The 26,443-nt window shown below is 41.9% G+C and overlaps 1 protein-coding gene and 1 long non-coding RNA gene across 3 annotated transcripts; one reads left to right on the top strand and one right to left on the bottom strand.

Annotated features, from left to right (window-relative positions):
* Nucleotides 1-776: 776 nt before the first annotated feature.
* On the bottom strand, nucleotides 777-25,655 carry VDAC1 (voltage dependent anion channel 1). Of its 2 annotated transcripts, XM_039485255.1 has the most exons (10): nucleotides 25,512-25,621; nucleotides 24,484-24,584; nucleotides 16,458-16,527; nucleotides 15,462-15,511; nucleotides 11,469-11,621; nucleotides 11,321-11,373; nucleotides 4,614-4,841; nucleotides 3,484-3,634; nucleotides 2,817-2,874; nucleotides 777-1,720 (listed from the first exon to the last, which is right to left on the bottom strand). In XM_039485255.1, the coding sequence occupies exons 3-10, from the start codon at nucleotides 16,522-16,524 to the stop codon at nucleotides 1,629-1,631; spliced, it is 852 nt and encodes a 283-aa protein (XP_039341189.1). In that variant the 5' UTR covers nucleotides 16,525-16,527; nucleotides 24,484-24,584; nucleotides 25,512-25,621; the 3' UTR covers nucleotides 777-1,628. The 2 variants fall into 2 exon arrangements, with proteins under 2 accessions (XP_039341189.1, XP_039341188.1); XM_039485254.1 differs by lacking the exon at nucleotides 24,484-24,584 and having other exon boundaries at nucleotides 25,512-25,655.
* Nucleotides 1,664-21,382, top strand: LOC120370473. Its single transcript, XR_005583761.1, has 4 exons — nucleotides 1,664-1,782; nucleotides 15,600-15,859; nucleotides 16,896-17,030; nucleotides 19,782-21,382. It is a non-coding gene; the product is annotated as an uncharacterized LOC120370473 (long non-coding RNA).
* Nucleotides 25,656-26,443: the final 788 nt, after the last annotated feature.

The raw sequence follows: 26,443 nt of genomic DNA, 5'->3' as shown, positions 1-26,443 counted from the left end.
TTGCTGAGGCCCCCCTCAATATGTTATAAAAACTCCATGGCCCAGGGGTGGGGGACCCTTGGGCATAGGCATAGTTTTACTTCTATTTTGGGGGCTGGCGGGGCTCGAGCTTGCACCGTGCATCGGGGTCCAGAGAGGAAGCACCACCTCCACCCCCTGACTCACTCAGGGGGCCACCCAGCCTGTCTGGGCTGTGGGGGGAACGCAACCAAAAAAAATATAACTCAAAAGGGGGAACTCAGTTCAAAAAGTTTGAAAACCACTCAAGGTGCAGGGAGGGCATAGCTAGGTGCTGTGTGCAAGCAGAGGATAGCTAGGAGCTGTGTACAGGCAGGGGAGCTCCCAGTGCAGCTCCCAGCTTCAGCCCCCATCCTGGTCCTGGCTTGGGTGGGGGGGGGGGGGGGAAGAGGTTTGCCAGCTTCAGCCTCGCGACGCTCCTGGCTTCGGGGGGTGGGAGAGGTGCCAGTGTAGTGGCACAAACTGCTGTGCTACACCAGCTTCAGCCCTGCACCGCTCCCAGCTTGTAAATGGAGAACCACAAGAAATGTACTAAATTCTTAAATATTTGCTGTCTTATGGAAAAGATTGAATTACAATTATCTTTTCTGAATGAGTTATTCTAAAATTTTAAGTCTCCCAAATAATTTATTCATCATGTACAAGGATACAAGTTAGAAAAAAAATAACAGCAATAAAATAAGATGATGCAGGACCATTTTGTACAAAGCAAGAGAAATGAATATCAAGTGATTTCCAGAATTAATATAAACACAAAGTAAAAGGTGAAGTTTCAATATTTTATTCAAGTTGGGTTTTTTGTCTATTTCATTTTAAGTAGTGTCAAGTACAGCATTTTGGGGTCTAGTTCCACACAAAATGGAAGACTAAAAATGTTATTAAATTTCTAAAAAAAGTGGTAATAAAACAAAAGTCCATTTTAAATTCAGAGTGATGCCACTATGTGATGACAGTTACAAAGACTCTTCCCTGCTTATGGCTCTGTCTTACAAGCTTTTCCATATTTAGTGCAAGGGAAAGGAACACCACCACAAAACAAGTATTATTGACTGAGTCACATCAAACCTTCTCCATACCAAAATTATACAAGGTGAACAATCTAAAGCACTCTGAAGACAGCTGTAGGTATCAGATAACTAAATAAGACAAACAGTTAATGGAATATCTCTCTAAAAATATCCTTTTTTTCTGATAGTTTTGCACACTCCATCCTGGACTGAAACTCTGATAAGTTAATATCCAAAAACTATGCTTCATAAATTAAGAGTTCACTATGGTGGATTGCAATTCTCAGTCACAGTTTCTATATCACACTTTTCTGTCCTTATATAGCCATTACTCTGGAACAGGTAATCAGTACCTTCACTATATCCCTTGTGAAGTTGTAATTAGCAGCTGTGATGGGCAACAAGCCTGGAATTAGGTTTTTTTTTAAATGTTTTCTTCTCAAAGAACAAACACTTTAAAGCTTAGCTGTCTTTAACCAGGTTTAACATGACTGATACGTAACAATACTTGCATCCCAGACATAAAACATTGAAAGGTTCACTAAATTCTGAAGGTAGCTATGCTGTAAAGTATTTTCAAATTAGTGATTGTACGATCCCTTTTTATGCCTCAAATTCCAATCCTAGACCAAGTTTGTGTCCACCTGCATTGACATTCTTGCCATCCAACAAAGCCGACAATGTCAGTTTGATACCTGCGTAAAAGAACAAAGAGGGAGATGGTAAATCCTGGAAAAGAGATACCACATAAAATATGGTGGGTGTATATTTTGCTTCTTTGAATTATTGGCCTGTTATGGTAATTTAATTTGTTGTATGGGGTTGACTATTCGTGTAAAGATTGTCCTTTTAAAATAACTTGTAGAATGCCTAAAGCAGTAGATGCATTTCTATCAAAAGAAATAATAATGAACTCATCTGGGTGGTACTTTACTCTGAGGGCTTGTCTACACTACGCAGCTTTTAGCAACAAGGCTGTGTTGCTAAAAGTCAACATGTGTGAACACTATCGGTATTTTGTCACCACTTTTGCCAACAAAATACTTCCAGCCCTGCGAGCAGCATAAGCTTTGCCAGTAGGAGAGTGCTCCTGCTGACAAAGCCGCAGTCACACTGCCGCTTGTGTTGGCAAAACTGTTGTCTTTCGCGGAGGGGCTTTAAGTACCCGTGAAAGACAAAAGTTTTGGCGACATCATCGCAGTGTAGACAAGCCCTGAGTCATTCTATTGATTTCAGTGGGATTAATGGCAGAGTAAGGTATTACTTAATGTGAGTGTGAATGACAGAATCAAGACTATTATGTCTACCCAACTTCCTAAAGCACATTTAGATCTATGGATGAATAATGCAAAATGCAAAAGTTATAAAAATTTGTATCAGTCAATCTGGTATTCTGACAGCAACATCATTGTGATCAGCAGCACTGAAGTTCTCCTCTCTGGGCCAGTGGAACTCAAGCGTGTCATGCTTTGAATCAGGAGAGGCTTACAATAGGAGAGCTTCCAGTGACTATGAATGCACTTGCTAAATCAGGTTTTTACATGTACAAAAGGCCTGTTTGTGTGTCTAACAGGTCATTTGAGGTATTGCATGCTTCTGGCAAATCCGCTCCTCATTGAATGTCAAAAACTTTTGAAAAAAAATCCAGCCCTAAAAGAGTCATTTCTTGAGTCGGCAAGTAGGACAACAATGTTATAAAACCGAATCACTTTTCTACACGAAAATCTCTTTGCTGCTTAAAGACTAAAATGTATCTTTCTCAAATTCTGAATTCCTTCTGTCTACACTTACCTGGCTTCAAAGTCTGAGTGTATCCTAAACCAATCAGACTGGAGTTGTTCACTTTAGCCTGAAAAAAAAAAACAAAAAAAAAATCACTTTTTTAAAAATTTTAATTTTAATCATTTTAATAATCTGGTACATTTCTTCAAAGTCTTTGCTGTTTAAAAGGTAAGTGGCCTTTTTTTAAAGCTTAAACTCTTTCAGATTCCAAATCATGAACATAATATGAACCAAATTTTGCCACTACTTACATCTATGCAACTCCACTAAATACTTCCAATATACAAAGATATTTTTGTTAATCAACTTAATAACTATTGTAATGAGTCATGAATACCAGAGAATACTCTCTTCCACTTCACCTACGTCAATTCTTATCTGCCAGTCTACTGGTAAGACAGCACTCTGTGCTACTTTTCAGAAAGTACAGGTAATAGTGATCTCAGACTATCTGACTGATGGACAGCAGGCAAAATACAGATAATGGGTCAAATTCATCCCATGGAATTACATCAAGGATGTATTTGACCCACTAACTCCAAAACAAATATTACGAACTTTGGAGCTTCCTATTATTACAGGCAGTGCAGTAGCAACACTTATAGTTGAGGTTACTCAATTTCCATTATAAAAACCTGTTTTCCATTGCTTATAACGGCACCTGTACAGTACTCACAGAGAAAGATGCATCAGGGTCGATCTGATATTTGGCTGCTATTCCAAAGCGAGTGTTGCTATTTCCAGCTGTCCAAGCGAGATTGACAGCAGTTTCCAATTTATCATTCACCTTCTGATAAATGGAGCCTCCAAATTCTGTGCCATCATTTCTGTAATGGGCAGATTAATTTTAAATTGCACAGGAAACTTTAGGTTCTTCATCAGGATCCATGTAAGTAAAAGTTTCATTAATAACTCATTTAATAACTCTGTAGCAACTATATAGAATGGAAACAATGGGCCAGATTGATTTTGAGAAATCACGCATTACTGTTTTGTTTTTTAATCACTGAATTTCATGAATTGCTTATCATATTTCAATAAACCCATCCATGACCAAAAGAGAAGCCAGGAGAAAAACAGAAATGGTCTCATAACTGATGGTTTCCAATTTCCTCTCCTCAGTGGTTGAAATCTTTTCAGCAAACTGGGTCCATCAGGCTTGTTCTTATCTATACATCTAAGAACCCTATTTCCCTAACACACCTTTTTTAGTGCTCATGGAAGTGGCTACAATGACAGTCCTGCTGACTGAACCTCCGGTTTAGGCTATATGAAGTTTGATTAAACTCCCTTGCTCTTGTGTTTCATTTCCTTCTTTTTCTGTTCTTGTACATTGTTTGTTTTCTCTCTTGGGCCAAACCATTAGTCTCTATTCCAATTTACCTTGCATAAATGGAGTACTAGCTTTTATCTTCTCCTACATGAAGAAAGTGTGTGTAATTGAATACGTTTGCTTCTTTTATTTTTCCAATAAAAATGTGTTACAAAGTTGTACAGTTGAATGCCAAGCCCATCAATCGCTCACAATCTGTTCTTATTCCCTTCAAAACTGAATGAGTGCTAAAGGTTCCCTTGGTCTCCCATGCCCTCAATCACATACATCAAACAAAGGGCCAGTACAAAACAGCATCTGAAGTCTTTAAGCAGATCTCTCTCCAATTTCTGGAGGTTCCTACTGAGCCTTCTCAGTAAGTGAAGAGTCCATGCCAACTCCATCATTCTCCCTCTTATTAGTTTTGACAACTTCTCCCCTTCATTACTAAACCAGGGAGCAATATATATTAATGCTCATTTGCTGGTACTTACACATTAGTGTGAAGCTGGAATTCATCAGTCTTATAACCAACAGCAAAGTTGCTCTGGGTTACTCTGGATTTAGTCGTCTCAAAAGTCATTTGGTAACCTGCCAACCAACCCTCATAGCCGAACACAAAGGCTCCACGTATTGAAGGTCCAGCAATATCAAAATCCATGTCACAGCCAAGGTTGATGTGTTCCCGTTTATATCCTGTCTTAATTTTAGCATTTTTTTTCCTGAAAGAAGTGGGGGAGGGGGAGAAAAGGGTAGTGATGTGGTGGCAACAATGTTTTGACAAAATCATTCACAGTTCGTGATTTTATCAATCCATTGTTACTTTTAACAAAACAGAACGATGCCAGAAGATAAAGTACACAAACCCAGAGATCCATCCTTTAAATTTGTTTCACGTTGTATACATAACTGCAAATAAATTATGTGCACATGAAGCAATAAAATTAAAAAAAAAAGTTTGGAATACTGAGCCTCACATGCAGACCTTGAAACTAAATTACAATATATGAAAGTTGCAATACAAAAAGCATGAAACAAACCTAGTATGTACTGAATTTTTTTTGCAATTAAAGACTGCGTTCAGGGCTGGTGCCCTGATTATGGTTTGATTATTAATGCGGTCGTCTAGGGCACTAGCATTTGGGGGACGGCATTTTCTTCGGCGGCAACCGCAGTGGCCGGATCTTCGGCCGCCCTGGTCGTCGTCGTCAGCATTTAGGCGGAGGGAGCTGGGGCAGGGGGGGTGCACGGAGGGCCGCCTGCAGCAAGTAAGGGGGGGGGGCGGGTGGCACACAGTGGAACTCCCCGCCCCAGCTCACCCTCTGCTCCACCTCCTCCCCTGAGCATGCTGCCCCACTCTGCTTCTCTCCCTCCCAGGCTTGCGGTGCCAAACAGCTGATTGGCGCCGCAAGCCTGGGAGGCAGGAGAAGTGGAGCAGCATCGGCATGCTCGGGGAAGAGGCAGCGCAGAGATGAGATGGGGTGGGGAGCTGCCGCACGGCTCCCCAGACAGGGAGAGGGAGCTGCCATGGTGGGGGAGGTGCCTCATGGCAGAGGGGAGGTGGGGAGCTGCCGCAGGGCTCGGGGAGGGGGCAGAGCAAAGGTGAGCTGGGGTGGGGAGCTGCCGCATGGCTCCCCGGGCGGGGGGAGAGCTGAGCTGCCACAGGGGAGGTACCTCAGGGCAAAGGGGGGCGGGGAGCTGCCGCAGGGCTCAGGGAGGGCACAAGGTGGAAGTTTCGCCTAGGGCACGAAACATTCTTGCACCGGCCCTGACTGCGTTATCTAGGATCCTACCTAATTGCTTTGTAAACTGGTGTAGGTGAGAGAGAAAATGACGTTGCAGTTTTTATTTGAATATAATTTTAAAAGCTTGTTCCACTGATAGCTCCTAAATGCCTAAAACTGGAAACTTCTGGGAAAACATGAAGCAGAAACGTTGCTTAGTCGAGTTTCATATGCAGACTGCTGTAACTCAACTCAAGGCCTGTTCTGGGTTCTAAATAGGTAGGAACTGTGTCAAGAAAAATCCATTGTTAACCACACAATTACAGGCAGCTCCACCATATCTTACTAACTACAGCCCCAATTCAGCAAAATACTGAATCTTGTCCCTAAACTTTAAGTAGCCTTTAACTGGACTACTCATGTGCTCAATGGTACACACATGATTCAGTACCTTCCTGAATCAGGTCCTAAGGCAGAAAGTGTTACCTTTTCCCTGCCTCTCTCTTCCCAGAAATATTCAACTCTATGGCATTAACAGCAGTTATAATCCCATTTGACAGTGTGTTCACTTTCTGAGTCAATTTCTACAAGATTACAGCTTGACTAAATTGTACGTTTGGTGGTTTCCTTACAATCATATTATGGTTTGATTATTAAATATCAAAAGTTTTTCATCCCATGTTAATTCTTTGCAATTAAAGACTGATTTATATATGATCCTACCTAATTGCTTTGTAACTTGGTATAGATGAGGAAGAAGATTCCTTTGCATTAGACAATTTTTATTTGAATATAATGTTAAAAGACTGTTTCGTTGATATCGCCTGACTACCCAAGACTGAAACATTTCTGAGAAAAACAGGAAGTAAAAAGTTTGTTAATCAGGTGACATATACAGACTGCTGGTTGCCTAACAAATTCATACAAACACTTCCATTCAGTATAATGGGTTTCCTTTCATGCAACCCAAGGAGGAAGGGCTTTTCCTGTCACACACGTATTAATTTAGGGCATTCATGCTCATGAAATACTCTGTACCTACTTAATTAAGCTATCACCCTTAAAAATAACCAATACCCTACTTGCCATCCTGTTCAATTTCTATTAGCAACAATGCATTATCCACAATCCACATAACAGTAAGAGAAGGACACTTCTAATGACTAATGATCACCTGTGGCTAATGGCCTTGGGAGCTGCCACGTATCCCTCTGCCTTGCTTATCAGATATGTACATCAATAGCATTTTGGTCTCCAAAAATACTATAGAGAATCACAAATTTTCAGAAGTTCAAGTAATCAAACTCCCTGTCTCCTCTCACCTCATAGCTATTCTCATTATTGTACAGCCACGCTGAGCTATTCCAAACATTTTTAATTTGAACATTTCCATTAAACATGAAGATTGGAGGGAGGGAGGAACTGTAGCTGTTCCATTAGTAATCTCTCAGGAGAGGTCAGCAGCACATTGCAATAAGGAGCTGCTGGCAACTGAAAGAGTATTTTCCAACATTACTCACAGAAAGATCTGCTTTTCCATAAACTAGAAGTAACAAATTTTTGAGCCAGTCTTTGGAAACAAATGCTCTATCACCCTTCTGCTGCTATGGGGAGCCTTCACACCACAGAGGTCTTCACCCCACAGAGCCATCTATGTATCAAGTAAGCCATCTGTGTAGCAAGTTTTTCAATGGGTTAAGTAAAACTCTGAAGAAGTTGGAGGAATTTGGGTCTTCTGGCAGCTATGCATCAATCTATGCATTTCTAGTGCAGACGTGCTAAATGAATTAAGCACCAAATGCAAACTGAAGAATGCATAATCTTAGTCCACAAAGCACCTCTTCTCCATCACTCCTTGCTTTAGGCACTGTTACTTAGCTTTTCTTTCTTTACATTTAAAAGAAATGCTGTGTCATTCTTCCACACCCATTACTGAGAGAGGCTTGCACAAACAGGGTGGATCTTGCATCACAATCTGAAAACAGGCTCAAGCTCATTAGATCTTCTGTGGCAAGTTGTTCTTTAGTGGGTTCTCTTCCAAGACCAACACTGCCCCTGGAAAGTTTCATCTTGTGCTCTCTTAACTCAGTCACAGAGGGAGAGGCATTCTCTCAGCTAGGCCCTAATCAGTTAAGGGTTTTAAAGACTAGTACCAGGACCTAGCCCATTAGAATAGAAAGCCAGAAAGTGTGCTGAGCCCCCTTATACTGTCCTTGTATCTTTCAATATGGAATTACGCTTATAGACAGACCTGCTGCCTGGAATCACTTGCTCCTTGCTAGTCTTGTCCAGTGCATAATATTTCTCTTACACTTCCTTAGGTTTGTTTACATTAAGGGAGCAGATTCTCGTTACCTGGTGGACTCTCACTCCAGAATTTTTGACTGTCATTTTTAAGATCTTTTCTTTCCTTTGAACTTACAGGTTCATTCCATCAACAACATTAAGTTTTTGATACAGATTTCCCAAAAGTTTCCTCTGCCACTTTACTTGGTCACTTCCCAGAGTCATTCCAAACATATGGCTCAATCTAATTGAAATTTCAAAGTAATGCTCTATTTCAGCTGGGGGAAAAAAGTCTTTCACTTTAATGGCTTCAAACTTGCCTGTATTACACTTTTATAGTGATTGCACCCTTCCTTTTACTCTCAGGAGCGTCTAAACTTTGCATTGCCCAGCTGATGTTCTCTCCTGATGTCATCTCTTCTGCAGCAGCGTAGGAGGTGGAAGTCAAAGACTGTCAGCAGCACTCAGCATTGGCTTACCTCTGCTTCCACTGAAGTCAGAGTAAAACTCACAATGACTGCAATGGGAACAAAGACAGGCCAACACTGAGCACGTCTGAAATTCCCATTCGTGGTTAACAGGTTCATCCAGGAAGGAAAAGTAAAAGATGTGTCAAACTCATGTCTGGTGTAATTCTACTGAATTCAATGGAGTCACACCTGATTCTGGCCCAGTTTATTCGGATAATTTTTAATGGCCCTCTACAGAGGAATCCCCATTTCAGTTATAAGGCAGGTGGTATAATATCTGGGGAGCTGTTGGGAGATAACGGCTGAGCTATAATTTCCTATTCATATGTGATTATTTTTTAAATCCAATGGTGTAATAATTCATTTTCAACAAAACTTCAGATTATTATTAGGGCTGTCAAGCGATTAAAAAAATTAGTCACAATTAATCATACTATTAAAGAATAGAATACCATTTATTTAAATGTTTTTAGATGTTTTCTACATTTTCAAATATATGGATTTCAATTACAATACAGAATACAAAGTGTACAGTGCTCTCTTTATATTATTTTTATTACAAATATTTGCACAGTAAAAAACAAGAAATCATTTTTCAATTCACCTAATACAAATAATATAGTGCAATCTCTTTAACATGAAAGTTGAGCTTACAAATGTAGAATTATGTACAAAAATATAACTTTAGAACCTACAAGTCCACTCAGTCCTACATCTTGTTCCCCGCTTCTTGTATACGTCACCTGAAAGTGACAACAGGTGTTTGCATGGCACTGTTGTATTTCCATGCCAGATGCATTAAAGATTCATATATTCCTTCATGCTTCAACCACCCTCCCAGAGGACATGCATCCATGCATATGATGGCTTCTACTCAATAGCGATCCAAAGCAGTGCAGACCAATAGATACTCATTTTTATCATCTGAATCAGATGCCACCAAGAGAAGGTTGATTTTCTTTTTTGGTGGTTCAGTTCTGTAGTTTCCGCATTGCAGTGTTGCTCTTTTAAGACTTCTGAAAACATGCTCTACACCTCATCCCTCTCAAATTTTGGAAGGCACTTCAGATTCTTAAACCTTGGGTCAAGTGCTGTAGCTATCTTTAGAAATCATTGGTACCTTCTTTGAGTTTTGTCAAATCTGCAGTGCAAGTGTTCTTAAAACAAACAACATATGCTGCGTCATCATCTGAAATTGCTATATCATGAAATATATGGCAGAATGTGGGGTAAAACAGAGCAGGGGACATACAATTCTCCCCCAAGGAGTTCAGTCACAAATTTAATTAACACATTTTTTTAAACGAGCATCAGCAGCATAGAAGCACATCCTCTGGAATGGTGGCCGAAGCATGAAAGGGCATACGAATGTTTAGCATATCTGGTACTAAAATACCTTACAATGATGACTACAGAAGTGCCATGCGAATGGCTGTTCTCACTTTCAGGTGACATTGTAAATAAGAAGCGAGCGGCATTATGGCCTGTAAATGTAAACAAACTTATTTGTCTTAGTGATTGGCTAAACAAGAAGTAGGACTGAGTGGACTTGTAGGCTCTGAAGTTTTACATTGCACTCAAAAAACAAAAAACATACAGTTATGGGGAAAAAAATCTATAATTGTACGTTGTACTTTCATGATAAAGAGATTGTGCTACAGTACCTATATGAGGTGAACTGAAAAATACTATTTCTTTATCATTTTTACAGTGCAAATATTTGTAATAAAAATAATAATGTAAAGTGATCACTATACACTTTGTATTCCGTGTTGTAATTTAAATCAACATATTTGAAAATGTAGAAAAACATCCAAAAATATAATAAATTTCAATTGGTATTCTATTGTTTAACAGTGCGATTAATCGCAATTCATTTTTTAACCACAATTGGTTTTATAGCATATAAAGTAGGGCTGTCGATTAATTGCAGTTAACTCACGTGATTAACTAAAAAAAACTAACAATGAATATACTATCTGCACACGAGATAGCAAGCAATTTGAAATTAGAATATGAGGTCTGCAACCTGGGGTGAAACGGTCACTGTGATTACTGCCTGGTCACTTGCAGTGCCATGTGCTACTTTCAGACGCAAATCTGCATGATATTCTCAATCATCACAACATTTGTTTGTGTGGGGGAAGGAAATCATGGGGAGAAGGGGGTGGGGGAAATCAACCAACATCTAGTCTTACAGCTGCCTAATCCTCCTGGCCCATATAATATGTCACTGTCCAATCACACCAACCGAAACATTCATCCAATCCCAAACATGGTTACAGCCTGCAAGAATTTAGGCTTTACATCCAGCTTGAAAGAAGAACCCAATTACTGAACTGAGTTATTGGAGCAGTCACCCAAATGGCATGCAGTGCTCATTAATCTCCGCACTTCAGCTGATTTGTTTCAGGTGTGGTAGCCAACTGTACATTTTATGATATGAACTGCATTAAGTCACAATGACCAAAACAAAAAAATGTTTCACCAGACACCAGTTTTGACTATAATTTTCAAATTGTACTTAATCATTTGCTACTTAGAAATTATGTCAAAAAAGGAATTTTCAATTCCAAGGTTTAGTAAGATGTGACATGATTTGATTGTTCAGGGCATACCTGCTATCTGTTTTTATTCTTCAGTTTACAGAGACTAAAAGAATAAGCCAGTGTTCAGGAAATAAAAACAAGAAAAATATCCCTTTTTGTTGTCACTTCTTACCCAGTGTTAGGAGAGAACGAAGAGTCAAAGGTCAGCTTCAGTCCATGTGCAAGCTGAACAGAAAAGAAATTCATCAGTTGCATTTAGAATTAAAAAGGAGACTGAGATAAGTGAATTGGTAAACTGTGACTTGTGAGCTAAGAGTTACCTGATCTTCAAGGGTAATCTCTGTGCCTAGTGTGTTGTCGGTGTTCCACTTCTCCGTAAACGTCAAGCCATATTCCCCCCATTTGTATTTTGTTTCCAAACTGCCAGTAACTTTGCTTGTCTCTGAGTTTGCTGAACCTGAACTTGTAAATTCCTAAAGTAAAGCAAAATAAATCAATAAAAATGCAGAATGTACCAATTACAGTAATTTGGGGGAGTATTCAGCATGACAATGCTTTCCCAAATGCTTTTTCTATATTTGTTTCCTTGTCATTAATATAAGCACACACTTGCCTGACAAAACTGCAAAATAAGAATGCTTCACATTTAAGGAATGCACTGGTGATGCGTGTGTGAATAATTTTCTCTGCTGACATAACACAAAATAAGACACTATTTCAAGTGTTACTATGCAAGATAAAGCCTGTGAAATAAAATAATTACTCTCTCAAGTCTTCAACTACATCTTTCATCAGGTATTTCAATCAGCTCAATTAAGCAATCAAACAACAATTAATGCTTATTTTGTAGCATAAACCAAATGAGAAAAATGCATCAATTCTTCAGACGTTTTGGGGGGGGAGAGCAATCACATTTCAAAAGTTCTGACAGTGAGGAAGAGATGTTGCAAATCACAGCAGCAGCCAACTGTGTGTACACTTTATTTTAAAACAAGTGACTGACAACGCTGCCAAACGGCATTCAGACATAGATCCCCAGAAAGCAGTGGCTAAATCCTGAACACTTTATTTACTAAGAGCCAACTCAAAGTCTGCAGGGGAAAAAAACCACAGTCGAACCAGCAGCCTTTGCAAGCAGAAGTTCATGCAGTTTTCCCCTCATCATCAAGTGGGCAGGGGATCTGGCTTAAAAAAAGCACAGAGTAGGAACACGGAGCACTTCCAGGGACCCTCAAGTGATAGGGAAAACTTCATTTTTTTAAGGAGGGACTGGGAAAAGGGGTACTCCCTGGGACGTCCCTTAACGGGGGTACTAGGAGGGAGGGAGTGTGAAATAAAGCTGGAGGGGTGTGAACAGAGCTAGTCTAATCTTAGGGGAAAAAATTCATGAACATTTTCACAAAATGTTATTCTTTTTTGGTGGTCATGTGGGGATGGGGGGAGACGAAGTGGCAAATCATCAGATCAATCAAAAAAAGTCATGGAAATTTCAACTAGTGCTGGGGGCATGTATGCGATCCTGGGGCGTGTGAGAAAGAAAGGTGAATAAAATTCCAGAGGGGTTTAGGAAGCACTATTACTCTGTCGTCTGGATCCCATTTTTATTGAAGCCCATTGCACACACTCTCATGCTCTATAGATTACACATCACGATGCAGTTTACGTAAGAACAGAAGAGCTGCCGTGGGGTCAGACCACTGTCCAATCTTGCCCAGTATCCTGTCTGCAACAGTGGCCCATACCAGAACTTCAGGGAGAACACACGGAGCAGGGCAATTATAGAGTGGTCCATCAGTCTTCCAGACCTAACTTTTGGTAGTCAGAGGTTTGGAGTCACCCTGAGTATGGGGTTGCATCCCTGGCCATCTTGGCTAATAGCAGTTGATGGACTCCATGAACTTACCCAGTTCTTTTATGAACCCAGTTATACTTCTGGACATCACAACATCCCATGGCAATGAGTTCCACAGATTAATTGTGCATTGTCTCTCTTGTTTGTATTAACCCTCTGCTGATTAATTTCATGAGGCAACTCCTGGTTTTTGTATTGTGCAAAAGGGTAAATAACACTTCTCTGTTCACTTTTTCCACACCATTCATGATTTTATAGACCTCTTTCATAACCCCCCCGCCCCTTAGTTGTCTCTTTTCTAAGCTGAACAGCCCTAATCATTTCCTCACATGGAAAGCCATTCTATACCCTCAATCATCTTTGTTGCTTTTTTCTGAAGCTCTTACACTATATCCTCTGTAAGATGGGACAACCAGAATTGGATACAGTGTTCAAGGAGTGGGCATAAAATGGATTTACATAGTGGCATTATGGTATTTTCTGTCTTACTTTCTATCCCTTTCCTAATAGTCCATAACATACTGTTAACCTTTTTGACCCCTGCTTCAGGGTGTCAGGGAGGCTAGCCCCCAGCTCCGCCCCTTCCTCCTGCTGCACCTCCCCCCCCCACCCACAGCTGGAGCCTCGAGACACAAACACCCCACACCTGGAGGAGCCCTAAACATCCCACCCCTGGGCTTGATGAGCCCCAGGCTGGCCAGAGGCCCAAGTGTTCCCCCCCCCAAACCTCAGCCAGAGCCCCAAGCTCCCCCCTTGGCCAGAGCCTTGAGACCCTCCCACCCAGAGAAGCCCCAGGCCAATCAAAGCCCCGAGCCCCCATCCCTCCTGCCAGGAGGCACCCCCATGCACACACCTGCTCAGAGGAGCACTGGGCCAGCCACAGCTGCACCTCCTCTCCCCAGACCCCAAGCTGCTGTGGGGAAAAGCTCTCACTCCTGCGAAGCTTTTGATATGCCCCATGCAGGTTCCAGGGCAGCTGAGGAGGTGGTATTTGCTACTCAGGTTCCTGGGTACCTCAGTAATCCCTCTGGAGTCCAGGGACATTACTGATGAACCCAGGAAGCTGAATAGCACATACCACTTCTTCAGCCACCCCAGAACCTGCCTGGGGCATAATAAAGCAGAAACTTCCCCCGCCAAACTCGCAACCGGGGTTCCAGCGGCTGCGGCAGGCCTATTTTACCCGCCACCCATACATGACAGGGCTCTTTCACTGTCTATAACGAACCCCTGGCTATAACGAACAAACGGTGTACATCCTGACATGTTTATTATAGCAAGGTTGTACTGTACTTTGCACTTATCAACGCTGAATGGCATCTACCATTTTGTTGCCCAGTCTCACAGTTTTGTGAGAAACCCTATGTAACTCCATGCAGTCTGCTTTGGACTTAACTATCTTGAATCATTTTGTATCATCTGCAAACTTTACCATTTCCACCTACCCCATATGCCTACTTAGTTCCCCTAGGAGCCTTTGGTAAGGGACATTGTCAAGGACTTTCTGAAAATCCAAGACACTATATCCACTGGATCACCCTTGTCCACATGCTTGCTGACTCCCTCAAAGAATTATAATAGATTGGTGAGGCATGATTTCGCTTTACAAAAGCCATGCTGATTCTTCCCCAACAAATCATGTTTCTCTGTGTGTCTGACAATTCTGTTCTCTATAATTTCTACCAGTTTGCCTGGCATTTGAAACAAGGTTCACCAGCTTGTAATTGCCAGGCTCTCTTCTGCAGCCCTTTCTCCAGAATTCTCTTATAGAAAGATGGTGCGTTGTTAGGGTGACCAGATAGCAAGTGTGAAAGATCGGGATGGAGGTGGAGGGGTGGGTAATAGGAGCCCATATAAAAAAAAGCCCCAAATATTGGGATTGTCCCTATAAAATCAGGTTTCAGAGTAGCAGCTGTGTTAGTCTGTTGCATCCAAAGAAGTGGGCTGTAGCCCACGAAAGCTTATGCTCAAATAAATTTGTTAGTCTCTAAGGTGCCACAAGTACTCCTGTTCTTTTTGCCTATAAAATCAGGACATTTGGTCACCCTATGCATTGCATAGTACAATGTTCTCTCACAAATATTATGCCATATACAAGTCTATTCAACAAAACTGCACCTGCTAAGAGGGAGGAATTTTTAAAAATGGCAATCAGAGTAGAAATGATAAACTTGAAATTTTACCAAGTAGGAAAAAAATTAAGTGATTTTGTAATTTAACTGCTCTCATAAAATGCAAGGTATAACTAGTATTTTATACAAGTGATGCATAGTTCTGCAAATGAACAAATCTATGTCACACATACCTCATTACAGAAAAATAACCGCAAAACATAGTACAGCCACATTATGATATAATCCAGCGTGTAAAAGGTGTGAAATTCATATTTTCCCACTTTTAGAAATGGGGACATAATAAACATAGTTGATAGATACAAATGTTTTCCTCCTTCCAAACTCACCAGTCCATTTTCAGATTTTGTCTTCAAATCAAGTTTTATTAATCCAAATCCTACAAAATGGCAAAAAAACCAAGATTGTTACATATTAGTTTGAAACAGCAACAGACAGCAACAGCATTTCTGTTTTATCTCTTTCAGCTCCCAGCTACATCTCCTTTGAACAATCTAAGAAAACAGGATTTATACAAGAGTCGATAGCTGCTCCTACTACTTGTTTGCCAGGACAGATTTTGCCATTTATATTCATATTAGGTAGCACCTTCCTACACATGTCCTAGTGATTTCAGTGGTGCTACTTACACAACGCCAGATTGGAATATCTACTGCTGGTACTACTGAGGAGTACCTTGCTCCACAAGTAACCCTAATGACTTCAGTGACACCATGCTCAGAGTAAGGTAATGTTCGACATGAGTAAGGGGATTGTAATCTGGCCCATAAAAAGGTACTACACACCAGTTTCCTTCAAAACAGAGAGCGCCCTAAGGGAGACATTGATGATCTTCAACCACAGGAGAACAAGTAACTCCCGACTGGTTTTTACCAGTCGGGACAAACAGCACTCTAAATCTCAGCTTGTGCGATGCAGTTCCTCCAATACCCTGGAATTCAGCCTGAACCCAAATATTATCATCTGCAAAATAACTTGAAATGTCTTCATCACAGAAGGCACTCAATTTAGCAGTCAAGCTGTCAACAGCTCAAAACAAATCTGATTAAGACTGGGTGGAAATTTCAGCTGAGATTTTTCAATTGGTTCCCACTGGTTTCAGCTAGTTATTAGGTTTTGCAATAGGTCTACTGGTCAACCAGTTCCTGGGACTACTGGTTCTCCATTAATAACCTATAGAGCAGCGTAGCAGAAACCAGGTAATGGGTTCTAATAGAATGTACTGAAATTTCTAGTAGGGAAGAGCATAAAATCTTATGAAAACAGCTTCAGGAATTAGTTATTCAGTGAGAAAAACCTATGAAATTCCTCCTGGTATTATTTACCATAGCCCTTGGTGAAAACATCTCTGGCAGATTTTCCTAGATCAGCGTAAGTAGGTGGAACAGCCATTTTCTGCAAAAACAACAACAGAGAATACGATATTTAGATTCTAGCTGATAATTTAAGCAAAACTCCCACAGTACGGCCACTCTCCTTTATCCAACCATCAGCTCTCAATTAGCTATAGAGCTGGATAAAGTATCTGCAGCAATACTGGTATTTTCTTTATTGGCCAATATTAGTCACTGAGACATATATGCCATGTTGAATCAGAAACAGTCTGCAAAACAAATACAAAAAGGATAGTAAAATGTGAAGAAACTTTCTGTGCCTTTGAAGGCAGTTAAATGCTGATGCTTTTACAAGAACTGCATGATTTACTTCCTGGTTTTTGTTCTCATAAAAGTTTCTCTTTATGTTCGTTACTTCCATTAATCAAGGTGAGAATCACAATCAATCGGGACTGTGAGCAATCCAGGTTTAATTCAGAACATGCCCAACATGGGCTAACCTCTATAGTCAGTTGCACCAAAATCCCTCTAACTCCAAGGATCTGATTCCAAGCACAGAGTAAGGTAAGCTCCTCTGTTACACAGTCCAACAGGATACAATTTATGCCAGCAAAATCTATGAGTGGCTATTCTTCACCCTAAACTTTCTTTTACTTGGGTATCACTGCTACTACTGGATCAGATTTTTAAACCTCCTTAGACACGGATCCCTCCGTTCCCTTCTGTTACCCATTGGGGAGAAAAACTGAATTCACAGTGCAGAACTGGAATTGAGGGGATTGCATAGAGGGTAGACTGGCTATATACAATGCACCCAAACAGGCAGCCATTGGCTACCCCTCCATACTAACTAGACACAAAATCAGAGCACCATGCAAACTGAGGCATGGCCTGACTGGATGAGGGAGAATGGAGCCTGGGAGAGGTGACTGTGTGAGATGCTTTGTTTGGCCTGGAGATCCTGAGAACCACAAGCTTTGGCCCAGATTTCAAACAGCTCTTCAGGCAGTATGCGCTCAGCAGAACTTGCCCGCTGCTGGTTCAATACCTGCCAGCAAGAAGGAAGGATTCATCACATTTCCCCTCACGCCCCACACCCACAGAGGTTTGTAGGATATGCCATGCCAGGGGGAAAGAAAAGTGCCCTTTTTCCCCCGCCTTTAAAAACAAAAAAACACCAAGATATGAAGCTGTGACCCTGATGTGTTTTGTTTCGTTTTTTGAAAGGGACAGTCAAAGTCAAAAGTTTTACAGACCTTCCCTCATACAGAAGTTCACTATTCCTCACACATTACAATTTAAAAACCACAACATTGATGGTTTCTCCCTGCCTATCAATACCAGACATTGCAGTGGGATTTCATATTCCTAACATCCTTCTTGGTTTTCTGACATTAATGACATAATTCCGGTAAAGAAGAGTGCAAATGGGATAGAGGGAATTTTCTACCAGGAATAACCAATCCTGACTCAACACCACAAGAGCTGTGCAATGCCAGAAAACAATGCCTTAATGTAAGACCTAAAGCCATTCCGAAACAAAAAGCCACCAATCACATGCACACAAGAGGGTGCTGCTTCTACTCTTTTTTTGCTTCAGACTTGGATGTAATTTGTTTCCATATGAACTTCACCACCCCATTAATACCTGGCAGGCACTTTTAAACAGCCACTTAAAGCCTGAAGCATTCACTTCAACAAGTTGTTGCCTGCCAAGATAGGATCTTGCTGTTACATAAGTGAAGAATCCCTATCCTAGAGCGTACAAAACAGACATGGTAGCTAACTCAAATTTAACTGTCTTCTCAGAATGCACATAAAGTAGTATATAAGGGAGCATATCAGACATATTAAGATCCAGATTCAGTTAACCAGACTACATTGTATCTGAATGTATCAAAAGACCCTTAGAGAGACAAAGTGCATAAGGTAATAGCATTTATTGGACCAACTTCTGTTGGTAAGAGAGACAAGCTTTCAAGCTCTCCCACCAACACAAGTTGGTCTAATCAAAGATATTACCTCACCCACCTTCTCTCTCTAATATCCTGGAACCAACACAGCTACAACACCACACATCAGAAAACCCTTGCAATTTATTAGTCAGGTACATCAAAGTATCTGAGGAACAATAGGCTGACATCATAGGTTAATAAAAAGTTCAGGCCATATTCCAAAAGATTTGAAGCTGCGTACAACATTAGGGCGGAATTTTGCACTTTTTTCGTGCCAGCATGAAAGCCGGGATTTAATTACACTCCCTACAGTGGAAACCATTTTTAAAAGTTGATCAGATCTGATGGGGGGGGGGGGGGAACAGCCAACAAATCTGTTGATGCTTCTACAGTACTTTTAAAAAAAAATTCATCTGCTCCGCACACCACCATCAAATTTAAAAACATAGCACAACTATGGCCCTCAGTGCACAGATCATTTCACAGAAAAGAGAGTCAAGGTAGGCCCAGCAACTCCAGAATCCTGGACATATTGAGATGATTCAGACTCAGGACCACTTACAGTTTAGACAATGCCACTTTCCAGTAATAGCAGCCAAATCTCACTAGAATTAAGCAAGGGGTATTTCCAAAAGACCAAGCAGCACCAAATCACAGTATTAAAAATCCCTACATTTGAAAAGCAGGTAAGTATTGCTGTGAAGGACAACTCATCTGCTGTCATTCTATAGAAGCCCTAATTGCTCTCAGTACAAGGAGCATTTTAGAGTTCATATGCATTTCCAATACACACTTATGATCACATTGTTTCAGTTGTTTTTCCTAAAATCAAAATTTTACACTAACTTGTTTTCACCAAGACTGTGTGCTAATATTATTGTTTTATTTATATATTTTTAATAATTCTCCTGTATAAAATTCCACAGTGCCAAACTCTGCTCTCACTTACACTTGTGTAACTCCACTAATGGCAATGCAGTTACTCTTACACAAATGTAACAGAACGGAGGCAGGCCCCAGGATTCAGTGCTAAGATATTACCCCCAGCAAGCTATCAGCAGGGAGAGTCAGTCATGCTTGTGTGATGAATCAGCTGTGACATGCTGTCCAATGCAGCAGTTGTCTGTGGTTCTAGGGCAGTGGCAGATGCTTAGTCTCCTCTTATGCAATCACTATACTTATGAAATAATCTAAAAATGCTAAATCCATGTGCATTGTAAATCTATTTGTAAGGCAAATCATTTAAATAACATAGAAAGAGGTGTCTAAAATGGGTGAAAAACCGTTCTGTGTATAAGTTGGTAGTTAACCTTACTGTTGTCAGTGACAAAGGAAAAATAATTATTTCTGTTCACATCAGCTTGTCAACAGAGGCCTACTGTATTACAGGAGAAAAACAAATCCATCACATCATACAAGACTACAGCATGCTTAACCGGAATAAAGGGCCAGGGACTAAGGACATACCGAGCGCGTGCCCTCGTCTTTCACCTGAGTTCACCTCCTGGAATTCCAGAGACTAGGTCACAAGTGAAACTGAATGCGCTGGTCTTATCCCTGCCCTGATGTGTGTATAGATCATAAAACTACCACATGACTCGATCCCTGCTCATAGGAGGCCAAGACTTAAATAGTAGGAAATATTGGGAGTCACTGAGGCACTGACAGAGCTACATGGGGAAACTCCAAACAGACTGCTTGACTCACAGTAGAGCTACTAACGTAAGCACTAAATTCAGAACTGTAAAGAGAAAAAATGGGAACCTTCCTTTAGAGTGTGCAGCAGCTTCTACTTATTGTAGACAACAGGGGCCAAATTCAGCCCTAGTTAAGAAAATTCTCCTGAACTCAACAGAGTTCCACCTGGGCTAAATCTAGCTCTAAATATTTCCAAATATTGTGAGGTTGGCAAGTTTCCACTGTAGAACACAATTTTGGGGTCCTGTGTCAGCAGTTACCCAACAACATGCAAACAACCATTTATTTACCTGAGTGTCATACAAAGTGTCTTTTTTTTAACCCAGTAATTTTAAATACATCTGTTTGCTAGCAGCCTCCCTTCCCAGAGCGAGGCTGAAGCGATATAATTAATAATGAAGATGATGATACTACCTAGCTATTACATTGAGATCTTCTGGTGAAGAGAACTAAGTGCTTTACAAAGGAGATCAGTATCATTACCCCCATTTTCACACAGATGGGGAAACTGAGGCACGGAGAGGCAAAGTGATTTACCAAAGAACACTCAGCAGGACAGTGGCAGTTCTGGGAACAGAACCCAGATCTCCTGATCCCAGTCCAGCGCTCTATCCATCCGTCAACACGCCTCTCCTAGGATACTGGAACTTTCCCTGCATAGACTATTGGCTTTTCCTCTAGTTTTAATAATATTTCTATGGTGGAAAATATACCACAAATTTAAAATAAGAAGGATAAAACCCAGGCAGGACCAAAGTTAGTGGGAGTCTATGAGTAAGGACGTCTTGATTTAGACTTCAGTTCAAGCTAATTTTCACTTATAAACAAACTTGAACATATGCAACAATTCTTGAAAATGGTGATCCCTATTGAATTTGAAAGGATTTCAGTTTACCTCTTCCACAGCGGGGTTCCTTTAGAGCATCTTAAAGGCAGACTTTGTGCCATGATATAAGCCAACGATATGTTCCACTGAACTATTTGTGCAAACCACAGTGACATACTATCACAAATTATGAGACAAACGACCATCTCCCCGCGTAAGAGGGAAGGCAAATCAAGGACTTATCTCTTACAGTCCACAAACCTAAGAAATTTGATTCATTTTTAAAATAGTTGCTAGACAGTTACAACTTGAGACAATGCTCTGGATTCTTTGGCCAGGAGATTTAATTTACAAATTAAAAATAATTTAAAAAACCCAGGAGAGATGGTGGATTTGTATTACAGAATTACAAAACCCATGGTCCTAAAAATAACAAAACAAACCAGACTTCAGTGTCTCAAAAAACTACTCGCAGTTGAAACAACAACTAAGCCTGCCCAGGCCTTGTTTTAAAAGATGTTTAAGAGCCTCATACAAAGCCCATTCAAGTCATGATTGCAATCAGCTTTGGATCAGGGCAAAGATTTATGCACATGCTTAACTTTAAACACAAGTCATCCTAAAGCACATGTGTTAGTCTTTGCAGGACCTGGGCCTAAGTGCACATATTTATGAATACTCTGAACTATGGATCAATAGGAAACCAAAGTCCAAATTTTGCCCCAATTTGTAAGTTCACTTAAATCAATATACCTTAATGACTCAAATATAAGTCCAAAGCTTGCAAGCTGTTCCACACAGGCAGACCACTCACTAAGCCCTTGCAGAGTCAAACTATCTAAGACACTTACTTATATGGCACCCATTACCATAGTATCTGAGCAATATCCCCACAATACGCTGGTGAGGTAGGGAGGTACATTTAACAGATAGGGAACAGAGGCACAGAGTTTAGGTGACTAGCCGAAGGTCACCCAGGAAGTCTGTGGCAGAGCAGGGACTTGAACCTCAGTTCCACATTGAGTTCATGGAACTGTGTGCAGCATAAGGGCCCCATTTTTAATTTACTGAGCAAATATTACGCATTTTAAACCCTCTCAAACTAGTTACATTATCATCCAAATAAGTAATTGTTGTGTTCTTAAATACTGATGTATTTAACATACTCTAGCAACTCCTTTGATTAATCAAACAGTAAGCATTTTTTAAAACCCTTTAGCACGTATTTACAAGAACAGTTCAACAATCTTTATGTTTAGGGAATTAAAGAAAGAGAGGAGAGTCTGATCTGAGTTACATGGGTGTAAATACAATTTTAATTAAGACAATTTTATTATTATTTGCAAAGTTTAAGATACTAATTAAATAAAAAAAACACAGGATACAATTCTTCCCTCCCCACTGTGGCCAATAAAGTTAAAAAGGCTGTGAAAGCCGAACAAGTCCCAAGGATCTAATTCTTTAAAAATAAAATCCCAAACCATACATTAACAACTGTTCATGCAAATACATGTTTAGGAAGCAGTGAGCAATAATGTGATCACTGGCAGCAAGGATGGGAACAGAATTAGGACAGTTAATTAGTTGGCCAGTAAAATCTATGAGTTACCACAATTATATCACTAATGCAATGCAAGCTCACCAGGTACAGAGGGCACAGTAGGCATGGGCAAAGCACTGAAGAGGGGACAGAGCACTTCCTAAACATTCTGGGCCACATTATATCCTCTATTACAGGGGTTCCCAAACTTGGTTTGCGGCTTGTTCAGGGTAAGCCAGTGGTGGGCTGCGAGACGCTTTGTTTACCTGAGCGTCCACAACTATGGACGCTCGCAGCTCCCAGTGGCCACAGTTCGCCGTTCCTGGCCAATGGGAGCTGTGGGAAGCGGTGGCCCAGCCCATGCCGCTTCCTGTAGCTCCCATTGGCCGGGAACAGTGAACCGCCGCCACTGGGATCTGCGAGCGACGGTACTTGTGGACGCTCATGTAAACAAAGCATCTCGCAGACCACCAGGGGCTTACCCCGAACAAGCTGAGAACCAAGTTTGGGAACCCCTGCTCTATTACATCAGTGCACCCTCAAATCAATGGGCCTGACCAGTTAAAAGTGAGGGCAATATTTGGTCCTCCAGGATATTTTTGTTTGCTAGTTCCTTTCACACTGTAGAAAAGCATTTGCTATATTTAATCTTAAATCAATTTTCTCCTTCTATGTTTTTCATCTGCCATGTTCTCAAAATATGTATGTTTGGGCTTTGCAATCTTGCTGCTTAGATTGTGCTGACGCCATCCTGCAGGGAAGTCACAATACTGACTTGGGGACATCACTCATGTTGCCATACCCAATTCAGACTCTACTGCTCGATCAGACAAAAGTTGAGGCTGCATGTGGGGGGGGGGAAAGAAACTGGACTACTGAAAATGATGGACCAAATAAATCACTTGTTGTGTAAAGTTGGAGCAGGTGTTGTATTTTAAAGAGAGTTTTCGCAGTGTGAAAGAGACTCTGACACAATTCATACCAGGGAATGACAGAATTTTCATTTCTGATCCTCAAAAGGCAACCTGGAATGCAACCCGGAATCAGAACAGTTTTCGTTGGTATCAGTATCACTGCTCTTTCAAAACAGCCTGACTAACTCAACAGCATGGACCCATTTTACTCCAATTTTATTTTAATCAACGGCCAAAGACAGAAAGGACATGGAGATAGAGCTACTTTCATATCACCAGATATAGTTCTTCCAGGTCACAGCCGTGACAGGACAGGGTGGGGAAACTTTTGTGGTTGCTGCCCAAGGCTCAGCCTTTTCTGAGGATAAAGGAATTCAGTTCCTAGCATTCTCAAACTGGCCCACTAATCCAGTATTAAAATACAGTTAAAATGTAATTTTAAAAAAAGTTATTTATAAGTATTTTGGGGGGTTGGAGTTTGTGTGTGTTTTTTTAAATATCTCATGCTGAATTTTCTTAACTTCTGGAACTCCACTAAGCCTCATAATTTATTCACACTTTCCACAAGAATAAGGAAGATAATGGGCTGATTAAAATAAGGTAAATTATTGGCGATCAAAGATTCTGTGCTGAGTCATGCTATCATACAAGACAGCCATATTGGTGGAGATATAGCCAGTGACTTTTGCTTTATCTGGAAATGAAAAATTATGAAAAGCAGCACACACCTCAGGAAGCGAAGCCATTCAGAAACATGAACACATTTCAAGGGTTGAAGGACAATTACCTTCAAGCCAACTCTCAGATTGATTAGCACCTAGTACTACAACTCCATCAAAGTCAATGGGATTGCACAGAGCATTAATGACAGAATTTTGTCCACGGCATGGAAGTATCCTAGTATAACCAACACTCTGTCACGTGTTATTGCTCACATTTATATCAACCATAGAGCAAGTCATGGTTTAAAGGATCAAAAGCCATCTGATATCAAAGATTAGAATCTAAACATTGTTTCAGAAAAAGTGTATATAGTTGTATATTTAAACTGTCAGAAAAATATTCTTATTTTGCCTCCACATACATTTTAAAACATGCAAATCTTAGCTGCTATGGAATTTCCTCATATCATTCCTGAGACCAACTGAAGCAGTTCACATTTCAGGATCCTGCAGTTTTAACAGCCTGATGGATAAACAGCAAGCATTATTTTTTATTCGTGTCAAGCCTCAAAAAATAGGCATGAAAAAGGCATTAAGGACATTCAGAGTGCAAAGGGGGTGAGGTGGGAGGAAGATACTGGAAGTATTAGAGCCCAAAATCCAATCAAGAACAGTTACAAACGCAGTATAGAGAATGAACAACAGTAAAATCTTGCTAATGCAGAAGTTACAACTTGCAGGCCCTATATTTATATCCCTATCATACTAGCTGTGAAAATAATGTATCTATTTCATCTGCTAGCACAGCCCTGCACTGAGATGTAAGCAGCGCAAGTCTAGTTACTCGCCAGGAAGCAGACTTACATTTTCTTGTTGGGCCCCGTGCAAGGATCATGCCTTGAGGTAAATCACAGCGCCTTCCCCAGAGAGGTCACCTACAGCCTCCCTCTCCTGGGGTTACGGGGTGGAGAAGGAAGCTGCGGCTCCCACCCTGCAAACCCCTCCCGCTCTGACTCTCAGCCGGCTGGCGGCGGGCAGGGTCCCGGCTGGCAAACCGATGGCGCTGCCTAAAATAGATGCCGACTCCCGCTGTTTAGTGCCGCATGAATGCACCACCCCCGAAGGTGACTGGGGGGGACCGGCTCAGCCCTCTGGGATCCGGGCAGCCGGTGCATGGGGCAGGCTCCGCTCCGGGGACCCCCGCCCCTCCCCTTGCCGCGGGTGGAGGCAGCCGCAGGGGCCTGGCTTTCCAACGCCCATTGCGCGACCGAGCGCCAGGCCTTTGCACGGCACCCCCCGGCCCTGCCCCAGCCCCTGCGGGCTGCAAAGGCGGCGGCGGCGGCCGCCTCCCTCGGCCGGTTCCCTCTGCAGCCCCGCCGGGGGAGCAGCGGCCCGCCCGGGGCACGGGAGGCGGCTGCGGAGCGGCTCCGCTGCCGGCCCACGCGCTTACCTCGCTCGCCGGGCTCTGCGGCGGCTGCGGCGGGGCTGAGTGACAGCTGGGGGCGGGAGCCCGGCCTGGGGAGAGACCGCGATAGCAGCTCGGACACGCCCTGCCGGCCGGGAGACGTGACTGCGGGCTGGGCTAGGCGGGGCAGGCTCGCCCCGGAGCTGGGGGCGGAGCTTGACATGCAACGGGAGGCTCGCTGGGAGCATCCCCGTGGTTTGAACCGGTGCTGGGCAGAGTCCTGGGGAAGGCGGCGCTGGGCACAGCCCTGCCCTTGCAGCGTGGGGGGAGGATTGTTCCCAGGAGGCTCATCCACCCCCTGGGAGGCCTGGAGGGCACGTTAGTGCCTCCCCACAGGTTGCTGTAGGGTGACCAGATGTCCCGATTTTATAGGGACAGTCCTGATATTTGGGTCTTTTTCTTATATAGGCTCCGATTACTCCCCACCCCCTGTCCCGATGTTTCACACGTGCTGTCTGGTCACCCTAGGTTGCTGGAACTGCCTTGAAGTAGGTTTCCATCATATACAGGGTTTTACAGTTTGGTTCAATGGCTTCTCAGCAGCCCCTGCTCTTGTCACATTAAAGGGGGAAAAAACGGTCAAACATGGACCTAATAAAACCCGTGCCCTGGTGTCCTTTGTAGTTCTAGTGGCAACAGGGTGTGTGTTTGTTTCGGCTTCTATTTTTTACTGAAGAAACATCCGCTTGCCCTGTCTGCTACCCAGCCATGGTATTCTGGTGCTGTGGGTAGAACCAGAAAGTGAAACACATTCATTTATTGAATACTGCCCTGTACCCCATGTAGAGGAAAATATGCTCCCTGCCCCAAGGACTTTACAATCGAAGGCCCTGATCCAGCAAACACAGACATACGTAACTTCACTCCAATCCATAGTCCCTAAAGTCAGTGGGGCTACTTATGGAAATAAAGCTTTT

Source organism: Mauremys reevesii, linkage group 8 (assembly GCF_016161935.1).
Source record: "Mauremys reevesii isolate NIE-2019 linkage group 8, ASM1616193v1, whole genome shotgun sequence".
In the NCBI taxonomy this organism is placed as follows: domain Eukaryota; kingdom Metazoa; phylum Chordata; order Testudines; family Geoemydidae; genus Mauremys; species Mauremys reevesii.
The sequence above is the reverse complement of the archived record's forward strand: the minus strand, read 5'-3'. Positions and strand labels throughout refer to the sequence as shown.